General features: G+C 47.8%; 2 protein-coding genes across 2 annotated transcripts in view; one reads left to right on the top strand and one right to left on the bottom strand.

Moving 5' to 3' along the window:
• Positions 1 to 241: 241 nt before the first annotated feature.
• On the bottom strand, positions 242 to 3,208 carry LOC308512322 (melanoma antigen preferentially expressed in tumors-like; the record flags this gene model as incomplete). Its single annotated transcript, XM_081082102.1, has 4 exons — positions 242 to 797; positions 1,434 to 1,441; positions 1,971 to 2,529; positions 2,916 to 3,208. The coding sequence occupies 4 exons, from the start codon at positions 3,206 to 3,208 to the stop codon at positions 242 to 244; spliced, it is 1,416 nt and encodes a 471-aa protein (XP_080938228.1).
• Positions 3,209 to 10,950: 7,742 nt separating this feature from the next.
• The window catches only part of LOC308512321 (centriole and centriolar satellite protein OFD1-like), a gene marked incomplete at both ends in the record, with an annotated part of 142,593 nt that continues 135,756 nt past the window's right edge, over positions 10,951 to 17,787 (top strand). The window contains 1 exon segment of the mRNA XM_081082101.1: positions 10,951 to 10,993. Coding sequence (XP_080938227.1) covers positions 10,951 to 10,993 — 43 coding nt within the window.

Raw genomic sequence — 17,787 nt, 5'->3', positions numbered from 1 at the left:
CTACCACCCAAACCTCAGTCTCTCCCCCTGAGAGATTCAGGTGGATATTTCTAACTCCTTAGGACAAATCTCCCCAAAGAAACCATTGAGTCCCCTGTCAGCATTTCCCCCCACCCTGAGTATTTGTCTGAAACTGGCTGCTGTGTTCCTGTACGGTATACTTATGTCCGGGTTTCAGTGCCCAAGGGCCCAGAGTAAAGCCTATGAGATGTACACCCAGCTGGACACTCAAGCAACAGGATCACAGAATGGGAGTTGGGTCAAGGAAAGTACTACAGCCACAGTGAGGACAAGGGTAAGCGCAGAGCCAGACCATGCTGGGCCGCCCCAACTCCTGCAGCATATGCTTCAGCACGGCATGCATCTGGGCAAGTCGGCCCAGGTTGATGGTGCCGCTCCTTTCCTCGTAACTCTCCAGGGGGGCCGCATAAATCACGCAATTCAGCTTGCTCAGCCCAACAATGTGGCGAAGCAGGTCCTCCAGGACGATCATGGAGATGGGGTTTTCACAGAAACTTAGGGTTGTGAGCTGGGAGCAGTGGCTCAGGGCTGGCAGGATGTCCAGGAACTGGGCATCCATGATCCCACACTTATCCAAGTCCAGGTCCTGGAGAGTGGGGGAGGCTCTCTCTAAAAGAAATCGGAGTGACCCAGAACTGATATTGGTCAGGTTGAGCCCACTGAAACTCAGGCCTTTCAGCTGGCTGACGTTCAGTTGCTGGGATAGATGTCTCAAGTCTCTTTCGAAAAGCAGGCAGTTAGTGATGGACAGGGTCGCCAAGGGGGTCCTCAGGCACCTGGGGAGACATAGAACAGTTACATGTGGGGGATGGACCTGGTGGGCAGAGGCAGGTGAGGATGATGCAGGCCTTCAGGGTAAAGAGGCCCATGTCACCAAAGCCTAGAGTGTTCCGGATGATGATCAAACCCAGGATGTTGCACAGTGAAAAGTGACATTCAAGTCAGAGCAAATTTGAGTGGAATCTTTCCCCATCTGTTATCTGCTCCGTGATGGATTCAACTGGATGAAACCTCACACACTCCATTTACTCATCCGTCAAGTGGAGCACATCATACAGCCCAGCCCAAACACACAGGTGTTCTGAACATAAAGGTGGGAGGTAAAGATGGGAGGAGCTCAGAAAGGAGCCTGACCCAGGGTCTGAAGCAGGAGGCAACCAGTGCATTTTAGTATTGGAGACATGTCCTGAAATGCCTGCAACTCGGGCTTCCTTCCAGCCACAGCCTAGACCCCTGTCACCATCATCTCTTAGCCCAATGAGGCCTCTGGCAGTTGTGCAGAAAGGGCTAACCTGGGCACAGTCAGGCAACATCAAACGAGAGCTGACACCCTCCAGGAACTTAGATCACTGCACTGTTTACAAACCACCTATCCAATTTCGTAATGACTCCCTCAGGAACCCTGCATTTACCACGCATTCTGTTTGCAAGAGCCTATGGCAACCCTTGGCAGACAGGTGAATGAGGCAGGTTTGGAGTGAAAGGCTGCCATGGCCAAATCTCTAAGTGCGGAACTTAACCCCTGAAACCTCACCTCTGATTGGCTTTCCCCTTGTCATTGCAATCCTCACTTGGTTCTATTGCATCATCTTCCCTTCCACACCACTTACAAGGATGCCCAAAGCTACCATCCCCTGGCCTGAAGCCTCCATTACGCCAATTCCTAGCAAGGAGTCCCTTTAGTAGCCTCTGTCCTAGTGCATATGTCCTACCTTTGTCTGGGGGGTTATGTGACAACATGCAAGGTGACAGAGCGGTGAACAAGACACTGACTGTGTGGACCGTCTAGTGGCTCAGGCACTCTAGCACTGCTGAGGGACTGCACACAGGAGAGCCCATCACTGTGCACTGAAATGGAAAGGGACTCGATCTGGTCGTCAGGGAAAGCTCGCCACCCCTCACCTGAGGATCTCGTCCAGGCGGCCTCTGAGGATGGAGACATCATCCAAATTGAGCTCCTGGAGGTGGGGCAGGCTGAGGAACTGAGAGGTGACCAGGCTAACACACTGCTCCTCCTCCTCCAAGGTGGTGTGAGAAGACGTGAAGACATGGGAGAGACGGAACCGGCGCAGATTGCCCATCTGGCCCAGGTAAGGAGCGAACTTCCTCAGGGTGGACAGCTTCCAGGTACAGTTTACCTCCAAATCCTGGACAGAGTCCAGCTGCACCATATCCAGGATGTTAGTGTTTTGCTTCGACATCGCAAAAACCTTCAGCTTCTTACAGCAAAGGTGCAGCAAACCTCTCCTCTCGCTGATTTTCTTAATCAGGTAGCTGAGGGACTCATCAAGGACACCTTTCTTGAGGCAAAGGTCTACTAACAGCTCCACGGGGGCCAAGGGTGGACTTGGCCTGGCCGTTAAGCTGCGCACTTTCCCCCTCTTCCTCATGGGCTGCGGGGCCTCAGGCTCCAGCAGTGAGCACAGATGGGCTCTGGTTCCGGCCCACACAATCCAGAACTCCTGATGAACTCTCTTCTGTAAATTAAGCACCTGCAGTTTCCATCTCCTGTGGAGAAAATAGGAGTTATGCTGGGGTGCATTATGATAACAAGGAATAAGACCATGAGTCTAGGAATCTGGGCAGCTGGGCCAGACACCTGACTGGACTTTTGACTCAATGTCCCAGAATCACCTGCTCCTGGTGCTACTGGGATCCTTCATGGTCCCCATTCCTGGTACATTTAGGTGCCACCAGGAAGGAGTGGGCTCGTGTCCCTTCGGTCACCCTCGGCATTTTCACCAGCCGTATATATCTGAAGCCTGTTCCCACAGTGATCCCAGCAGTGGCTCCAAGGCCTGCCTCAGTTCTCCCTTTGGCCCTGCACACTCCCGGATCCCAGCTGTAACTGCTCAGATCCCCAGGGTGCTACCAGGCAACTGAATCCCCCATACCTGTGTCGAGTGTCCTGGGCAAGCAGGACATCGAGTCCCTCGAGCACAGCCTGCAAGATATCCTGGTAAGGCTGCCGATGGTTCATCAGGGCCCCCAGAGGGAGGCAGGGGAAGGGCCAAGCCTGCACCATGGCCTTCAGGACTCTGCTGTGCTTCCCAGCGAAGGCTGCCATGAACAGAGGTGGGAAGAGCTCCATAGGAAGCCACTCCAGAGCAGCGATGGCTGAGGCTTCATCCCGCAGCAGGCTCTGACATGCCAGTTCCAGGAGTCTGCGTGGAGCTGGGAGGCTCATCCCCATGAAGCTGCTATGAAAGAGATCATGGGAGACAGTCAGGAGCAAGGCATCTTGTCAGGCTGAGCATGAGCAAACCCGGCCCTTCTCCCTTCAGAGGGACCAGCTGAGGGCCAAAGGCACTCCTCCAGCAACAACTGGAGCGCCCCCCAAATTACCCCAACCCCGTTTTCTGCTTAGAATCTCAAAGCCACTCAGCCCTGCCTCTCCTCTGCCACTGGCAGGACAAGAACCAGGCACCAAGGAGGGGTGAGATGACAACTGGACACCTCCCGCATCTACCCACTGGCTAGCTGGAATTCTGCTGTGCAGTGAGTACTGGGACACCATAGAGAGGATTCCACCCTTTCCAGAAAAAAAGTTTCTGAGGATCACTGAAGGACTGAAAACGCCTGGAGTAGGGAGCAGCCCGTGGCCCAGGACTGCCTCTTGCTAATTTCCAGGAAATAAAATAGATGTGGAAGATTAAGGAACACCCACACAATGGGTACCATTGAGGCTTTTGACGCATTTTAAATGAGGAATATAAAAGCAGCACAAACGTTTCCTGAAGCAAGGGGGAGCTGGAGGTGAGAAAAATAACGATTAATTCCAACATGTACATTTTACTGTGTGTCCCTTCTCTGAATATTAGAATGACCACTTTATCCATGACAACAGATGGCTCACATGTCACCACTAAGGCTCCTCTCAATGAGAGGCTGCAAGCCCTGGTCAGTGTTGCTCAGTGCCTTGAGCCTCCTCCCGTGCCCGCCAAAGGTCTCTTGAGGGCTCCATTCCTAACCCCCGTAGGGGGTGGGCAGGAGCCAGCTGATGGATGTTTCTCACATCAATGTTTCTCTCTCTCTCTCCGCCCACTCCCTTCCTCTCTTTCTAAACATCAATTGGCTGTTATGAAAGACTTTCATTAAGACCTGTTTTCACACAGACAGCCCAGCCGCTAAAAACTACAAAAAGGATTTTGCCACTTTGGCCTACAATAGGTTCCTTAGCAATACTTGACTTTCAGACACAGCAAAAACTTACCCTTTGAACCTCTATGAATGGCAAATGCCAAAACAGAAATCAAAACATTTTAGAATAAGGCAAACCTGCATCCAGAGGCAAAGGCAAAGTCTGCTCATTTGTATGGAAGAAAGGACAAATCTCTGGGTTCTTGGCCTACAGGTCGTTGGGGACCGCCTTAGGCTCCTGACTCACCAGAGCAGCATGGTGCAGGGAGCCCTGTGCTCAGAGCTGGACATTGACTCTCACGCTCTAGATTCTGTTTCCTCCTCTGCCTCCTCAGAAGCCATTATGCCCCGTCTGACCACACCTTCCTTCTGAGGTCCTAGCTGAAATGGCTACTTCCACCTGAGAGCAAAACCTTAGCCCTGGATCTCCAGGCATTTAATCCTGATGGGGTTTTGCACTCTCCACACCTCCAACTGAACCCTAGGTCCATTCATGAAAGGAAAAGAAAAGGAAACCAGCCTGGAAGTAGACTTGATGTGGGTGTTGGTGCCACATCAAAATTCCCTAATGTTCCCGTTAACACACCTTTAGGGAGACAGTGTATCATCTGAAGAGCGAAAGGATTTCAATGCAACTGTATTGAGTACCAAACAGCCCCTGAGACTTGATGTTACCTACAATTGCAAATCCCGTACCCATTCAAAGGGGAACAGAGGGACAGCTGGTCTTCCAGATTTTGAGGAGCAAGCCTTCCCGAGAGGAGGTCAGGCCAAAATCACATCTAGGGATTGATCAGGAGAAGGGAGGGGCTGCACGTTTGGAATGAGACAAAGGGAATTACCCAGGACAAGGTGAACATTGGGGAAACTCAAAGACACTGACTGCATCAACTTGAGAACTTAAAAGGCTAGTGGTGAAGTAGGAAACTGGGTGGATCCCTTAAACCCAAGCTGACGGGGCGTATAGGCAGGAGATTCTGTCACCCTTCCTCTGTGGAGGTAAAGGGCGTTTCCTCTCAGAAGAACCAGATCAGCTCAGCAACCTGGCTTGAGAAAATTAAATGTGAAAATGTGGGTTGTGGTGAGGCCAGAGGAGGGGTGTGGCAGCTGAATCTGGGATGTGACTTATACAATTCTGAAAGCCACTGAGGGCTGAGAGTCGTGGCTCTTTGGAATCTTGGAGGCACAGTAAAAAATAAATGTGGGGCAAAATACCTGTGTATCCTTACCAAGGAGCTACTACAAAGGGCATTCATTTTAGCTCAGGAATCCTATTCTACATCCCAACCTTTCACAGGCAACAGGTTATTCCCAGCCAAATTCCAGGGCCCGGGGCCCTAAACATGACTGCCAAAGTCTGTATAAATAACTAATGTTTTCTCAACCCCAGGGAACAATCCATGCAAATTTGGCTTCAGAAAGCTCCTTCTGGGCCCAGGCCTACAACTCTCACTCAGATTGTGAGGGAAAATGTCCTCTCTCAGGATTAAGCACAGTGCACTGATACACCTTCCCCTTCAGAAGATTTGAAGCTGTACTTGGCATGTAAGGATCTGCCATAGTTTGGGATATCCCCATGCTGTACTGAGTCACACATTGGATCTTTTGAAATCCAGGGAGACACAGACAGAGAGAGAGCCAGAGGGCGGGGGGGCGGGGGGGAGGCAAGAGAGAGAGAGACAGAGGCAGAGAGGAGCAACTTTTCTGTAGGCTCTTCTGTACCCCCTGCATTGTGATGCCCAAACAACTTTCATATTCCAGGCAGAGGGACCACGTGACAGATTACCACAGTGGTGTTGACCTGAAAATTCCAGACTGGCTGATGAGGTTTCTGGAAGTGGTTCAAACTGTAATGAGGTCAGCAGTTGAGTCTAGACTTGGTATCATGGGCTTAAAGCCGGAGTGGTGCCACCTGGGGTGAGATTTTCTCTTTAACACAAACATTACATGCACCAGGCAGAAACTGGAAAATTGGAGGAGCCCAAGCTCAGGCAGCTTCTATGAGATTCCAGTGTCCAGGAGATACAAGGAGGCAGGAGGGACCACTTAGAATGACCTAGAAACAAAGTGTGAGCGAACATGCCTTCTTCATGAGCAAGAAATACTCCTCTATCCACCCCCCCCCCATACGGAGCCTGCTTTCCCAGGGCATGTGCTGTGGCACTGGGGGCAGGAGAACTTCATGCCCAGTATTGGACAGGCTCCGCCGACTCCCAGCACCCACACATGAATTTGGGGGATGTTTTCACCACATCCTGGTCACCTGCCACCTGCTCTCATCATGGCACTCACTTATGTACAGGACACAGTAGCCTCTGAGCCCATGAGAAGGGCCATCCTGTGCAACCGCCTTCTCCAGTCAAAAAATTGCTACTGTGATCCCAGGTCATCTGTCCTTGTGACCTCTTTTTAAGAAAGGGGGTCCTTAGAATGTGCTCCAAGTCTGGGACCCTCTTTATGCATCCCTGGAATGTCAGTCAGCCCATCAGGAACCTGATGCTGGGGACACCCACTGACAACAGAAATCAGGAGTTCTCCCCAATTCTTCTGAGCTGTTTTGGAGAACGTGACAAGCTACAGTGTACAGAAGGAAAATCAACATCCCAGCTGCCTTTCTGGATCCAAAGAGGCACCAAAGAGGCAGGACGATGCCCTTCCTGGGTTCCACAGCAAGCCCTGCCTCTGTGGGCCTTCAGAGGCCCTGGGGACCAGTCCTCATGCATGGGCCTTCCCATCGTCCAATCTCTTCACCCAGCCTTTGAGCAGATACCCTTCCAGCTGGCTTCTTTCCCTCTGCAGTCAGACCTCTTCCTACACTGACCTATTTTGTCCTCTGTGCCTTTTTCAAACTCACAAGTCTCTGCTGGCACTACCTGACCTGCCTGTGCCCAACAATACCTGGTTTCACTTCAGACCCAATGACATCTAGACCTAAACAAAGGATTGCCTCTCTTTCTTGCTCCCCAAGGAGAGCATGCCTCACATCCAGGACATGCCTGGGTCTAGCCATTGAATGCCAAGGACGCTGTAGGAGGGCTGGCAGGAGGCACTGGCACAGAGTGGACATGTTCTCAGGGATGTCCACGGGTCGGCCGATCCTCGCCCACCAAAGACAGACTCCTCTCCTCTCTCTCTTCAATACATGATTTACTCAAGAACAGTCACTGAGTGCCTAAGGTGCATTCACTGCTATTCCGGGTGACCTGCAGGGACACTTCATGAGAATGTCACGGTCTTCCTCAGAGTATCTCTGAGGCACGAACCCTCACTTGTCTGAGTAGAGAAATGAAAAAACAAAACAACTGGGCGGGAAAATGTGTAAATCACAGGCTGGTCTTGCTTTGCCCTGTAGAGCATGCCTCACAGAATGGTACCTCCAGGTATAACCTGCCCAGCAATCCTAATAACCATAGGAAAAGTTGTCATTTTTCAATGGCCATTACAAATTTTTATCACAACATTAAAAACTCTGTTAGAAACATACCATACATGCAAATAAATAAAGTTTTAAAATCACTACTTAGCACCCTGTGATTTTAAATATTTGAGAATTAAAAAGTGACATGCGCTTTGCAAACTATTTCCTGAGTAGTTTAAACATGGCTTGCGGGTCTTCTGCTCATACAACTTTCCACACAGAGTGAGAGTTTTTTCCATGCCCTGGTCAACTGTCACATTCTTTCTAGGTTTGGATAAGCTTCCAAGGTCCCATTCCTTCCTGCTGCCTACGTGGGCACATGTCTCTGGGAGAGTTCCTTTAGTGTGAAGCTCTTTGGCCTCATGGCTTACCCTGGGACCTCTCCATCCTTTTTTTTGGTCACAACCATGTTGCTCATTTACACTTCTCTGGGAGCTGGCCATTGTGAACCAGAAGCTGGGTTCTGAGTCACGATGATGAGTAAAAGTAATTCCTCATGTTTGGCAGAATTTAAGAAATTATGGAAGCATTTCACTTTCCAAGTCTCATTACTTCTCTCTCCAGACAAGGGACCTTGGCCGGGGCCATCAACTGACTACCTTCTCCATGTGCAGTAACTGAGGCCTGAATCAGTCGCCTGCACTCGTATCTCTGAGTGAGTCATGGGATGGTGACAAAAGAACAAGGCCCTGGTTCCTGATGTACGGCTCCCATGGCCATCACCTGGGCCAGCCTGATGGGAGTATGCCTAGAGAAGTCACCAGTGAATGGGAACATGCCACTCTCTGTGTGGCAGCGGTGGACACAATCAGGGTCATGGGCAGAGAGCAGGAGTACCCATTTAGGTGACAATCACCTGCCACAATCCAGGTGCTCAGCAGGTCTGTGCTCAGCCATGGTGTAGGGACCCAGTCAGGTCTTCAGGAGGATAGGGTAGGTGATGGTTTGATATTCTCAGGGAGAACTAGGAATGACCTGAGAGTATGTAAATTTACTGATGAGGTGCCACCCACAAGATCTGGGTAGCAGTTGTGCATGGAGGCCCCTCCAACAGCTGAGGTAGAGGGAAAGAAAGGGGTGGGGGACCCAGCTCAGCGCTGGGGCCACAGGAGGCATAGCTCCAGGGTGTCTCCCTCTTGGCCTGAGCTCCGCTATGCCCCGCCGCCTCATCCTCTGCACAGGTGGATCATACTAAGGAGGGCACCTTCCGGCAGCCCAGGGCTGACAATTCTCCGAGCCCAAACTACTCTGGAGTCATGGCCTTGATCTCTCCTCTCAGGGTCCTGCGACCAGTATGTCCTTAAATAGCCACTCTCAATGTGGCTGAGACACTAGTAACACGAGGGTTTACCACCAGGTGACCTTAGTACCAGCAGCATCTGTGTGAGGCCTGATACTCCCAATGCATGAGGGCGAGGTCTCTCCATCCCCATTCTGTAGCTCCCAGGCCTCCCTGACCTCCTTGGGCTGTAGCCAGGGGACAGGTGGTGCACTACTGTTACTTTGTTTCAAGAACCATCCCTTACCCTCAGTGGTGCAAGCTCAGGGGAAGAGACCAAAACTTACCTGTCACCAAACACCAGTTAAGTCAGTCTGTGGGCTCTCATGCCAGCCCTGCTCCGAGCAGAGTTGCTGAACAAGGGGTCCCTAACACACTACAACTTCTTGTCTCACGCTCGCTCTCTTTTACCCCATGAAAACACAGGAGAACAAATGAGTTTTGGGGGACATGACCTGATAATACAACGGCTGCTCCTGTTTCTGCTCCCCCAGGAGGAGCCTGAGGATGCAGATCCCACCTCTTTCCCTAATGATGAGAATGGAAGAGGTGCAGGGCTTCTCTAGACACTCAAGGAGGCTCCCGTAACCAGCACACCTGAAGATGTCTTCCTTCCATGCTGGCTCAGCTCAGAATGGCCTCACGCCCTCCAGTACTTGGTTGCCCTGGTGGTCCATGGTCTCAGCCACCTGTGTCAACCCAGGTCAGAGTAAGAACCAAATGGTCCCCAAATAAGGAAACACCATGTTAACGCATGTACGTAGGAAGCCATGGGCTCCTGGGAAAATCTTCTAGAACACCGTGGAGGAATCTGAAAACTGGAGATGTGCCCTGGCTGGTTGGGCATCATCCTACTAGTGGAAGGGCACAGGGTCGGGGCACGTACAGGAGTCAACAGTATTTCTCTCCTGTCTCTCCCCCACTCCTCTCTCTCTGTCAAATGGATGAAAAGAAAAGAAACCCAGATTACTTGAGAAGGTGGCGGCTGGCAGGACAGAGGGGAAAAGGTGATGTGAGTGAAAGGGGAAAGGAGAGTGTGTGGATGTGTGTGTGTGTGTGTGTGTATGTGTGTGCGTGTGTGTGTTTGTGTGTCTGTGTGTGAGTCAGGGACAGTTAAATATGGCAGGAGTATCAGAGCCTGGCAGAACCAGTTCTCCTGGACAGGGAGCACCTACCACCTCCGTGGACATTCCACACCATCTGGAAGTGAGGAGCAGCCTCTTGTAGGAACTCATAAACACCACTGCCAACACAGGCCTTAAACACTGCCCGCAACCAGGCAGCCATGCCAGCCCAAATCCTGCTGCCCCACCCAAAGACCAGTAGACCCTAGGACCTCCACCTCCAAAGGTACTGGCCTCCCAGAACAGTATGTGAGACATCGCCCCACCCCAGCAGCAGATATCTGGACACCACAGTTGCGCTTTGCCTGAGCGCAGGCCTTCTGAGCCCACCCTCCACAGGCCTCTTCTGGGTGCTGCTGAGAGCACCTGCTGGGCACACTCTTAGCCAAACAAGGGCGCACTGCTCCAGCAGTAGAAATTCTAAATTCCCTCTCCCTGGATACCTGCCCACAGACACCTCAGTCGTGCGGCTTCAGAGCCAGGGCCTTTCAGTTTGCGTCAGTGCGCCGCACTGACAAATGTACCTCAGTTGCCCCTGTTAGCCGCCACTGGACGTGCATATCCAACCACGGACACCGCAGCAAAAACTGAGTCTTCCCACCCAACAGCTGCAGAACTCTGGACACCACAGTTGCACCTTTCCAGTGTCCAGGCCTCCTGAGCCCAACCACCCCAACAGACATTTCCTGGGTGACTCTGTGAGCCCCTGCTGGGCACGCACAATTTCAACCAAGACCACAAGGCAGCAAAAACTGGGATATACCCCTTCCTATAGCTGACTTCTGGACACCGCAGTTGCGTCTTTTCAGCACACAGGGCTACTGAGACTGCTGCCCCTAACGGCAGCTCCTGATGCCACTTTGAGCCCCAGCTGGGCGTGCTCATATCCAAACAAGGCTGCACAGCCCCAGCAGTAGAAATGTGGACTTCCCCCATCCCGACTGCCAAACACCATACACCATGGTCGCATGGTTTTAGCACGCAGGCCCCCTGAGGCCACTGCACCAGCAGGTAACTCTCAGGGCCTCTGTGACCTGCCACTGAGCACACTAGTATCCAACCAAGTGCTGAATGGCCCAGCAGAAGATAGTCGGACTTCCTCCTTTCCATCTGCAGACCTCTGGTCACTGCATTGCACTGATCCAGCACGCAAGTCCCCTGAGCCTGCTGCAAGGCACAACATGCTGGCATCCAGTCCCCACAGTAGCGCTGCTCCAGCACAAGGGCCCCCTGAGCCCACTGCCCCAGTAGACGATACTTGGGTACCTTTGTAAGCAGGCATTGGGCATCCAATTCCAATTATGGATGCTCATCCCCCAAAGCAGAAAATGGGACTTCTCCCTACATGGGCCAGAGGCACAGCACAATCACTCTGATCCAGTGTGTAGGCCCCACAAGCACACACCACTTGCAGACAGCTCCTGGTGCTATCACTGGGCATATGCCTTTCCAACTGAGGGTGCATGGCTCCCTCAGTAGGATGCAGGGCACCACCCCTCCCCCCCACACACCCCGGGTTACCTACCTCTGGACAGTCTGCTGCTGGATCCTAAACCCCTTTGTGATTCAGAGGGAAATCACACTGGCCAGAATCCCACTGCCTCAACCACAAACTACGAGATACCCGCCTCCGCACACTCATAGGCCTGGGACCTCATAGTGAGTTTCAGAGTAATGCTAATCCAGCGACGGTCACACCACACCAGCTAAAGTCACAGTTCCTGAGCCGCAGGCCCCAAGACTCCTTAATCCCAGGCAATGGTCTTTGGGAACAAACAGTGAGCACATACCAGTGAGACCTCAGAAAACCTTTTCCACCAGAGCCGGAACAATAATCACATCCAAAACACCTTGCAAAACAATGCTGGGGGTCAGTCACATTGCTAACCCGTGATAACACTTCATCCACAAATAAGACACTAACAGTCAAGACCCAACTACCTCAAGAGAACCCAAATAGCTCAAGTAGGGAGCTCCACTAGATGACCTATCCCAGAAGACCTGAGAGATCACACCATTAGAAACACCCCCAAAAGAACCTGCGTAGCAAAGCAGTTGAATCTAGCTCACAGATACAATACCAATATTACAACAAAACATAGGGAGACAGAAAAGCAATCCCCAAAGGAATGAATAAAGTGAAAACTACGGAAAAGGAGTTAAATGAAATGGAGGCAACTAACGTGTCAGATGAAGAAAGTTTAAAATGCAAGAGGAGTGCCTATGGGAGCTTTGTGACAACACCCAACAAAACAACATCTGCATCATAGGCATATCAGAAGGAGAAGAAGTGAAGCAAGGAATAGAAAACATGTTGGAAGAGATAATGACAAAAACTTCACGGATATTGGCCAGAAAATAACTATGCAAGTGCAAGAACCACACAGGGTCCCAAACAAGATGAACCCAAAAAGACCAACACTAAGACCCATCATAATTAAACATCAATGCCAAACTAAGAATCATAAAGGCCATTAGAGAGAGACAGAGAAAGTTACCTACAAGGGATCTCCCATTAGAATATCAACTGATTTCTCAACAGAAACACACCAGGCCAGAAGGGGATGGAATAAAATATACAAAGTGATGTGAAACAAGGGACTGAATACATACCCAGCAAGTCTACCATTCAAAATTGAAGATGGAATCTGGACATTCACAGACAAAAAAGGGCTAAGAGAGTAAGAGAGTTTATTAACACCAAGCCAGCAATGCAAGATATGCTAAAAGGACTGGTGTAAAAAGAAGAAACAGAAAGGCAAGATGAAACAAATATATAAGAATAAAAATGATGACAAACAAGTACATATCAATAACAACATTAAATGCAAAGGGATTAAATGCTTCAATCAAAAGACATAAGGTAGGTGAATGGATAAGAAAACATGATCCATATATTTGGAGTCTGTAAGAGACCCACCTCGGAGCTAAGGATTCACACAGACTGATAGTGAAGGGATGGAAAATAAAAGTGTTTCAGGTAAATGGAAATGAGAAAGAAGCTGGGATGGCAATACTTATATCTGACAAAATAGAACTCAAAGTGAAGGCCATAACAAGAGACAAGGAAGGCCACTACATAATACTAAATGGGGAAATTCAACAAGAAGATATAACTCTGGTAAACATATATGCACCCAATACAGAAGCACCCAAATACATAAAATACACACTTCTGGAAGGTATTAAGGGACAGATAGCAATATAGTCATAGTTGGGGATTTTAATACCCCATTGACACCACTGGATAAATCCTCTAAACAAAAAAAACTCCAAAGAAACAGCAATCCTAAATGACTCTCCAGTTCAGATGGACTTGACACCTTCAGAACATTTCATCCCAAAGCTACTGGATATACATTCTTCTCCAGTGCACATGGGATCTTTTCAAACACAGACTACAGATTAGGACACGCAACATCTCTTCAAATTCAAGAGCATAGAAATCATAATAAGCATCTTCTCAGGTCACAATGGCATAAAACTAGAAATCCACTGCAATAAAAACAATGAAAAAATCAAACACTTGGAAGCTAAATAGCATGCTATTAAACAATGGTTGGGTTATCAAAGAGATCAAAGAAGAAATGAAAAGCATCCTGGAAACAAGTGACAATTAAAACACACAATCCTAAAATCTATGGGATACAATGAAAGCAGCCCTGAGAGGCAAGTTCATAGCTCTACAGGCCTACCTCCAAAAACAAAAAAAAAAATGGTAATGAAGTATCTAACCTTGCAACTTAATCAATTAGAAAGAAAGCAACAAGAAATGCCCAAAGTACTCAGAAGGTAGTAGATAATAAAGATCAGAGCAGAAAGGAACAACAAAGAGACCAAAAAAATATAAAAGATCAATGAAACCAGGAGCTGGTTCTTTGAAAGGATACCAACAATCATGAACTGCTAGCCAGGCTCAACAAAAACAAAAAGAGATGACCCAAATAAACAAAATTATAAATGAAAGAGGTGAAGTAACAAATGACCCCACAGATATACAAAGGATTGTAAAAAATTACAACAAACAACTCTACTCCAACAAACTGGACAACCTGTGTAGCTGGACATTTGTAAACAAGGATCTGATGTCCTGCCAAGAAGAAGCGAATGTTCTATCAGGAGCACAGCGAGAACTGCAAGCGAGTCACGCTGGGTCAACATTACACACAATCTTGAGTTCCAAGAACATTTACGTCCCTGAGAAAGGCTCAGATTAAATAGTTGTAGGTGTAAAACAGAAAGGGAGGGCACAGCTGCAAGTTGTCTTCAATATGCTATAGTAATCCTATATAATAAAAGGCTAATATGCAAATAGACAAGAAGCAGAACGACCGATTGCTATGCTATTCACTGACCACCAGGGGGCAGAAACCCAATTCAGGAGCTTCCCCTGGTGGTCAGTGCGCTTCCACAGGGGGAATGCCACTCAGCCAGAAGCCCTGAGCCCGGCTCATTGCTGCCAAGTGCAGCGGTGGTGGCAGGAGCCTCTCACATGGGGAGTGGGCCTAACCCATCAGTTGGACATCCACTGAGGGCTCCTGGACTGCGAGAGGGCACAGGCCAGGCTGAGGACTTCCCCCGCTAAGTGCACGAATTTCGTGCACCGTGCCTCTAGTAATATAGAACAAAACAAGATTTATTTTTTTATTTTATTTTTTATTGATTTTTTACAGAGAGGAAGGGAGAGAGATAGATCGATGAGAGAGAAACATCGATTAGCTGCCTCCTGCACATTCCCTATTGGGGATGTGCCCGCAACCAGGGCACATGCCCTTGACCGGAATCTAACCTGGGACTCTTGGGTCCGCAGGCTGAAGCTCTATCCACTGAGCCAAACCAGTCAGGGCACAAAACAAGATTTAATTGATTCACTGCTGACACATGACCTTGTACCAAACCCCAATAAAAACGATGGTGAGAGTGCAAGGTTTGCTGCATGCCTGAGCGAGCTGTAGCCCTCTGTCTGGCATCAATCATCCTGAGTGCTCATCTTACCTCTGCGTCTTTGGTTCAGTAAACATCCCTCAACTCTTGGCGCCCAAATAGGGACCTTAAGGTAAGTACTGGGAACGCACAGGACTGAAAGGCAAAAAGTCTGCAATGGTATATGCAAAACTTTCGGCAAGCCAGGCAGCGCATTGGGGAACTCCCCAACGGCAGAGAGTCAATATATGACTCTGCTGCGTTCAGTGCTTAAAAGCACTGGGGTTACTGTGTCTCAAGACACTTTTAGGAAATTAGCTAGAGAAATAAAAAGGCATTGTTATTGGTTTGAGCTGACAGGCAGAAATCAGTTAAATCTAAAGGTTCATGCGCTACGTCACGCTCATCAGAATGGAGATCCTATAGGACAGGAAGTTTGGTCCTTGTGTACTTTGATTACTATGGCTCTTAAATCTTTGCAGTTAAAAGCAGATTATAAGGCTACTCCAATTAAAGTTACTAGCTCTCGTTCTTACTCTGCTTGTGAAACTGATAAAGACATGCCTTCTTTGCCTCCTGGAAATAATACGGACCAAAAAAGGAAAGATTTTGAACGGAAGTTGAAGGGATATGAAGATATAGAAGAGACTGATAAAGAGGACATCCAGGATTTGTCAGAAAGTGAAACTAGTAGCACTGATTCAAGTGGTAGCGAACAAACGAGATTAAAAAAGAAAATCAAAACAAGGGATGACAAACAAGAGTTCTTAAAAGATTTGCTGACTCATACGAAGGCTTTAATATGTGGTATCCCACCGCCTCATGTTAAACCCACTAATAAGTTACAGGAATTAATCAAAAATGCTTTTCCAGTTCAACAGCCACTGTCAGAGGAGCCCGGAGTAACTCCCTCGGCTCCTCTTCCAGACCCACCACATTATTCCACAGGGGCACATAGGCAATTCCAGCTGCCCTTGCCTACTGAAATAAACAAAATATTATTTGATTCAGAACCTGGAGATGAGATTGTTCCTCCCACATGGAGAGAAGAGATAATGATTTCCTTGCATTTCTGATACAGCGGCAGCCAATGCCACAGGATCTGCAATAATATCCCCAATATCCAAATGGTTATGCTAATGTGGCTCATAGTCCTCAGTCCTCATGAGTTTAAACCTCTCAAAAGTTTAAAAGAGGCAATTAATTCTTATGGCATGCATTCCCCGTTTGTGATGGGATTACTTACTAGTTATGCCTCGGAATTTTTGCTAATTCCCCTCGATTTGGAAGCTTTGACCTAAACTGTACTGGATCCAGGAATATATTTACAATTTAAAACATGGTGGAGAGAGGAAGCTGACGTTATGGCTAGAGAAAATGCAGCAAAACAGCCTCCAGGACAAACATTTCAGGAATTAACTGGGTCTGGACAGGATGGGCGATTGCAAGCACAGGCACCTTTTTCAGATTTGCATATCACTCAGATAAATTATGTTGTTTAAGAGCTTGGCAGAGAGTGGATACACCTGGAAAGGCATCTTCTGCTTTTACTAAAATTACTCAACAAGCAGGGGAGCCTTACACTGACTTTCTGTCAAGATTAACAATAGCAGCTGAAACCGGTTTGGCTCAGTGGATAGAGCGTCGGCCTGCGGACTGAAAGGTCCCAAGTTCGATTCCGGTCAAGGGCATGTACCAGGGTTGCGGGCACATCCCCAGTAGATGTGCAGGAGGCAGCTGATCGATGTTTCTCTCTCATCAATGTTTCTAGCACTCTATCCCTCTCCCTCCCTCTCTGTAAAAAATCAATAAAATATATTTTTTTAAAAAAGATTAACAATTGCAATTAGAAAGGCTCTCTCTCAGGAAGAGTCATGAAGATTATTTCTTCACTATTTCTTTACAACCTCAAGACTATGAGAAATCTGCATTTACTGTCCCGGCTTTAAATCAAGCTCAACCCACTCAACGGTATCAATAGAAAGTCTTACCACAAGAAATGTTCAACAGTCCTACTATATGAAAGGCATATGTGCATCAGCCTTTAGAAATAGTCAAAAAAAGATTTCCTAATACTCTAATTTATCATTATATACATGATATTTTAATAGCTTCTGAAATTCAATCACAATTACAGGAGATTTACCAATACCTCCTTGAAAAATTCTAAGACTATAGATTAGAAGTAGCCCCAGAAAAGAAACAATGGCAGGAGCCATGGAAATATCTTGGGCAAAAATTAACAGATGTCTCCATTATTCCACAGAAGGTTCAAATTAGAAGAGGCAGTTTAGAGACTCTAAACGATTTTCAAAAGTTATTAGGAGACATTAATTAGTTGAGACCCAGTCTTGATATACCTACTTATCAATTGACTAATTTATTTCAAATCCTAAAGGGGCCACCTGAATTAAATAGCCCACATGTTTTAATCCCTGCTGCAGAAAAATAATTAACTTGGATAGAACAGCATATACAACAAACACAATTAAATAGACTTCTCTCCATAGACAATTTTAAATTATTAGTTTCCACACTGAGCATTCTCATACAGGGTTACTTGTTCAAGATAGTAATGTTATTGAATAGATTTTCTTGCCTCATAAATCACAGCAAAATAAAACAGACTTATATTCAAACAATTTGCCAAATTATTTACAAGGGGAGATTAAGATTAAGACCATTATGTGGTTTAGATCCAGAAGAAATTATAGTACCTTTTACTGTCAAAAAAATTCAAAAATTGTTTCGAATATGTGATAACTAGCAAACTGCTTGTGCTCATTTTTTAGAGAAAATACATAAACATTATCCTACAAATAAAAGGTGACAATTTCTTAAGAAAACTGAATGAATATGGCCTCATCATATTATAGCTAATG

Source organism: Myotis nattereri (genome assembly GCF_964212035.1).
Source record: "Myotis nattereri genome assembly, chromosome: Y".
Lineage (NCBI taxonomy): Eukaryota > Metazoa > Chordata > Mammalia > Chiroptera > Vespertilionidae > Myotis > Myotis nattereri.
The sequence above is the reverse complement of the archived record's forward strand: the minus strand, read 5'-3'. Positions and strand labels throughout refer to the sequence as shown.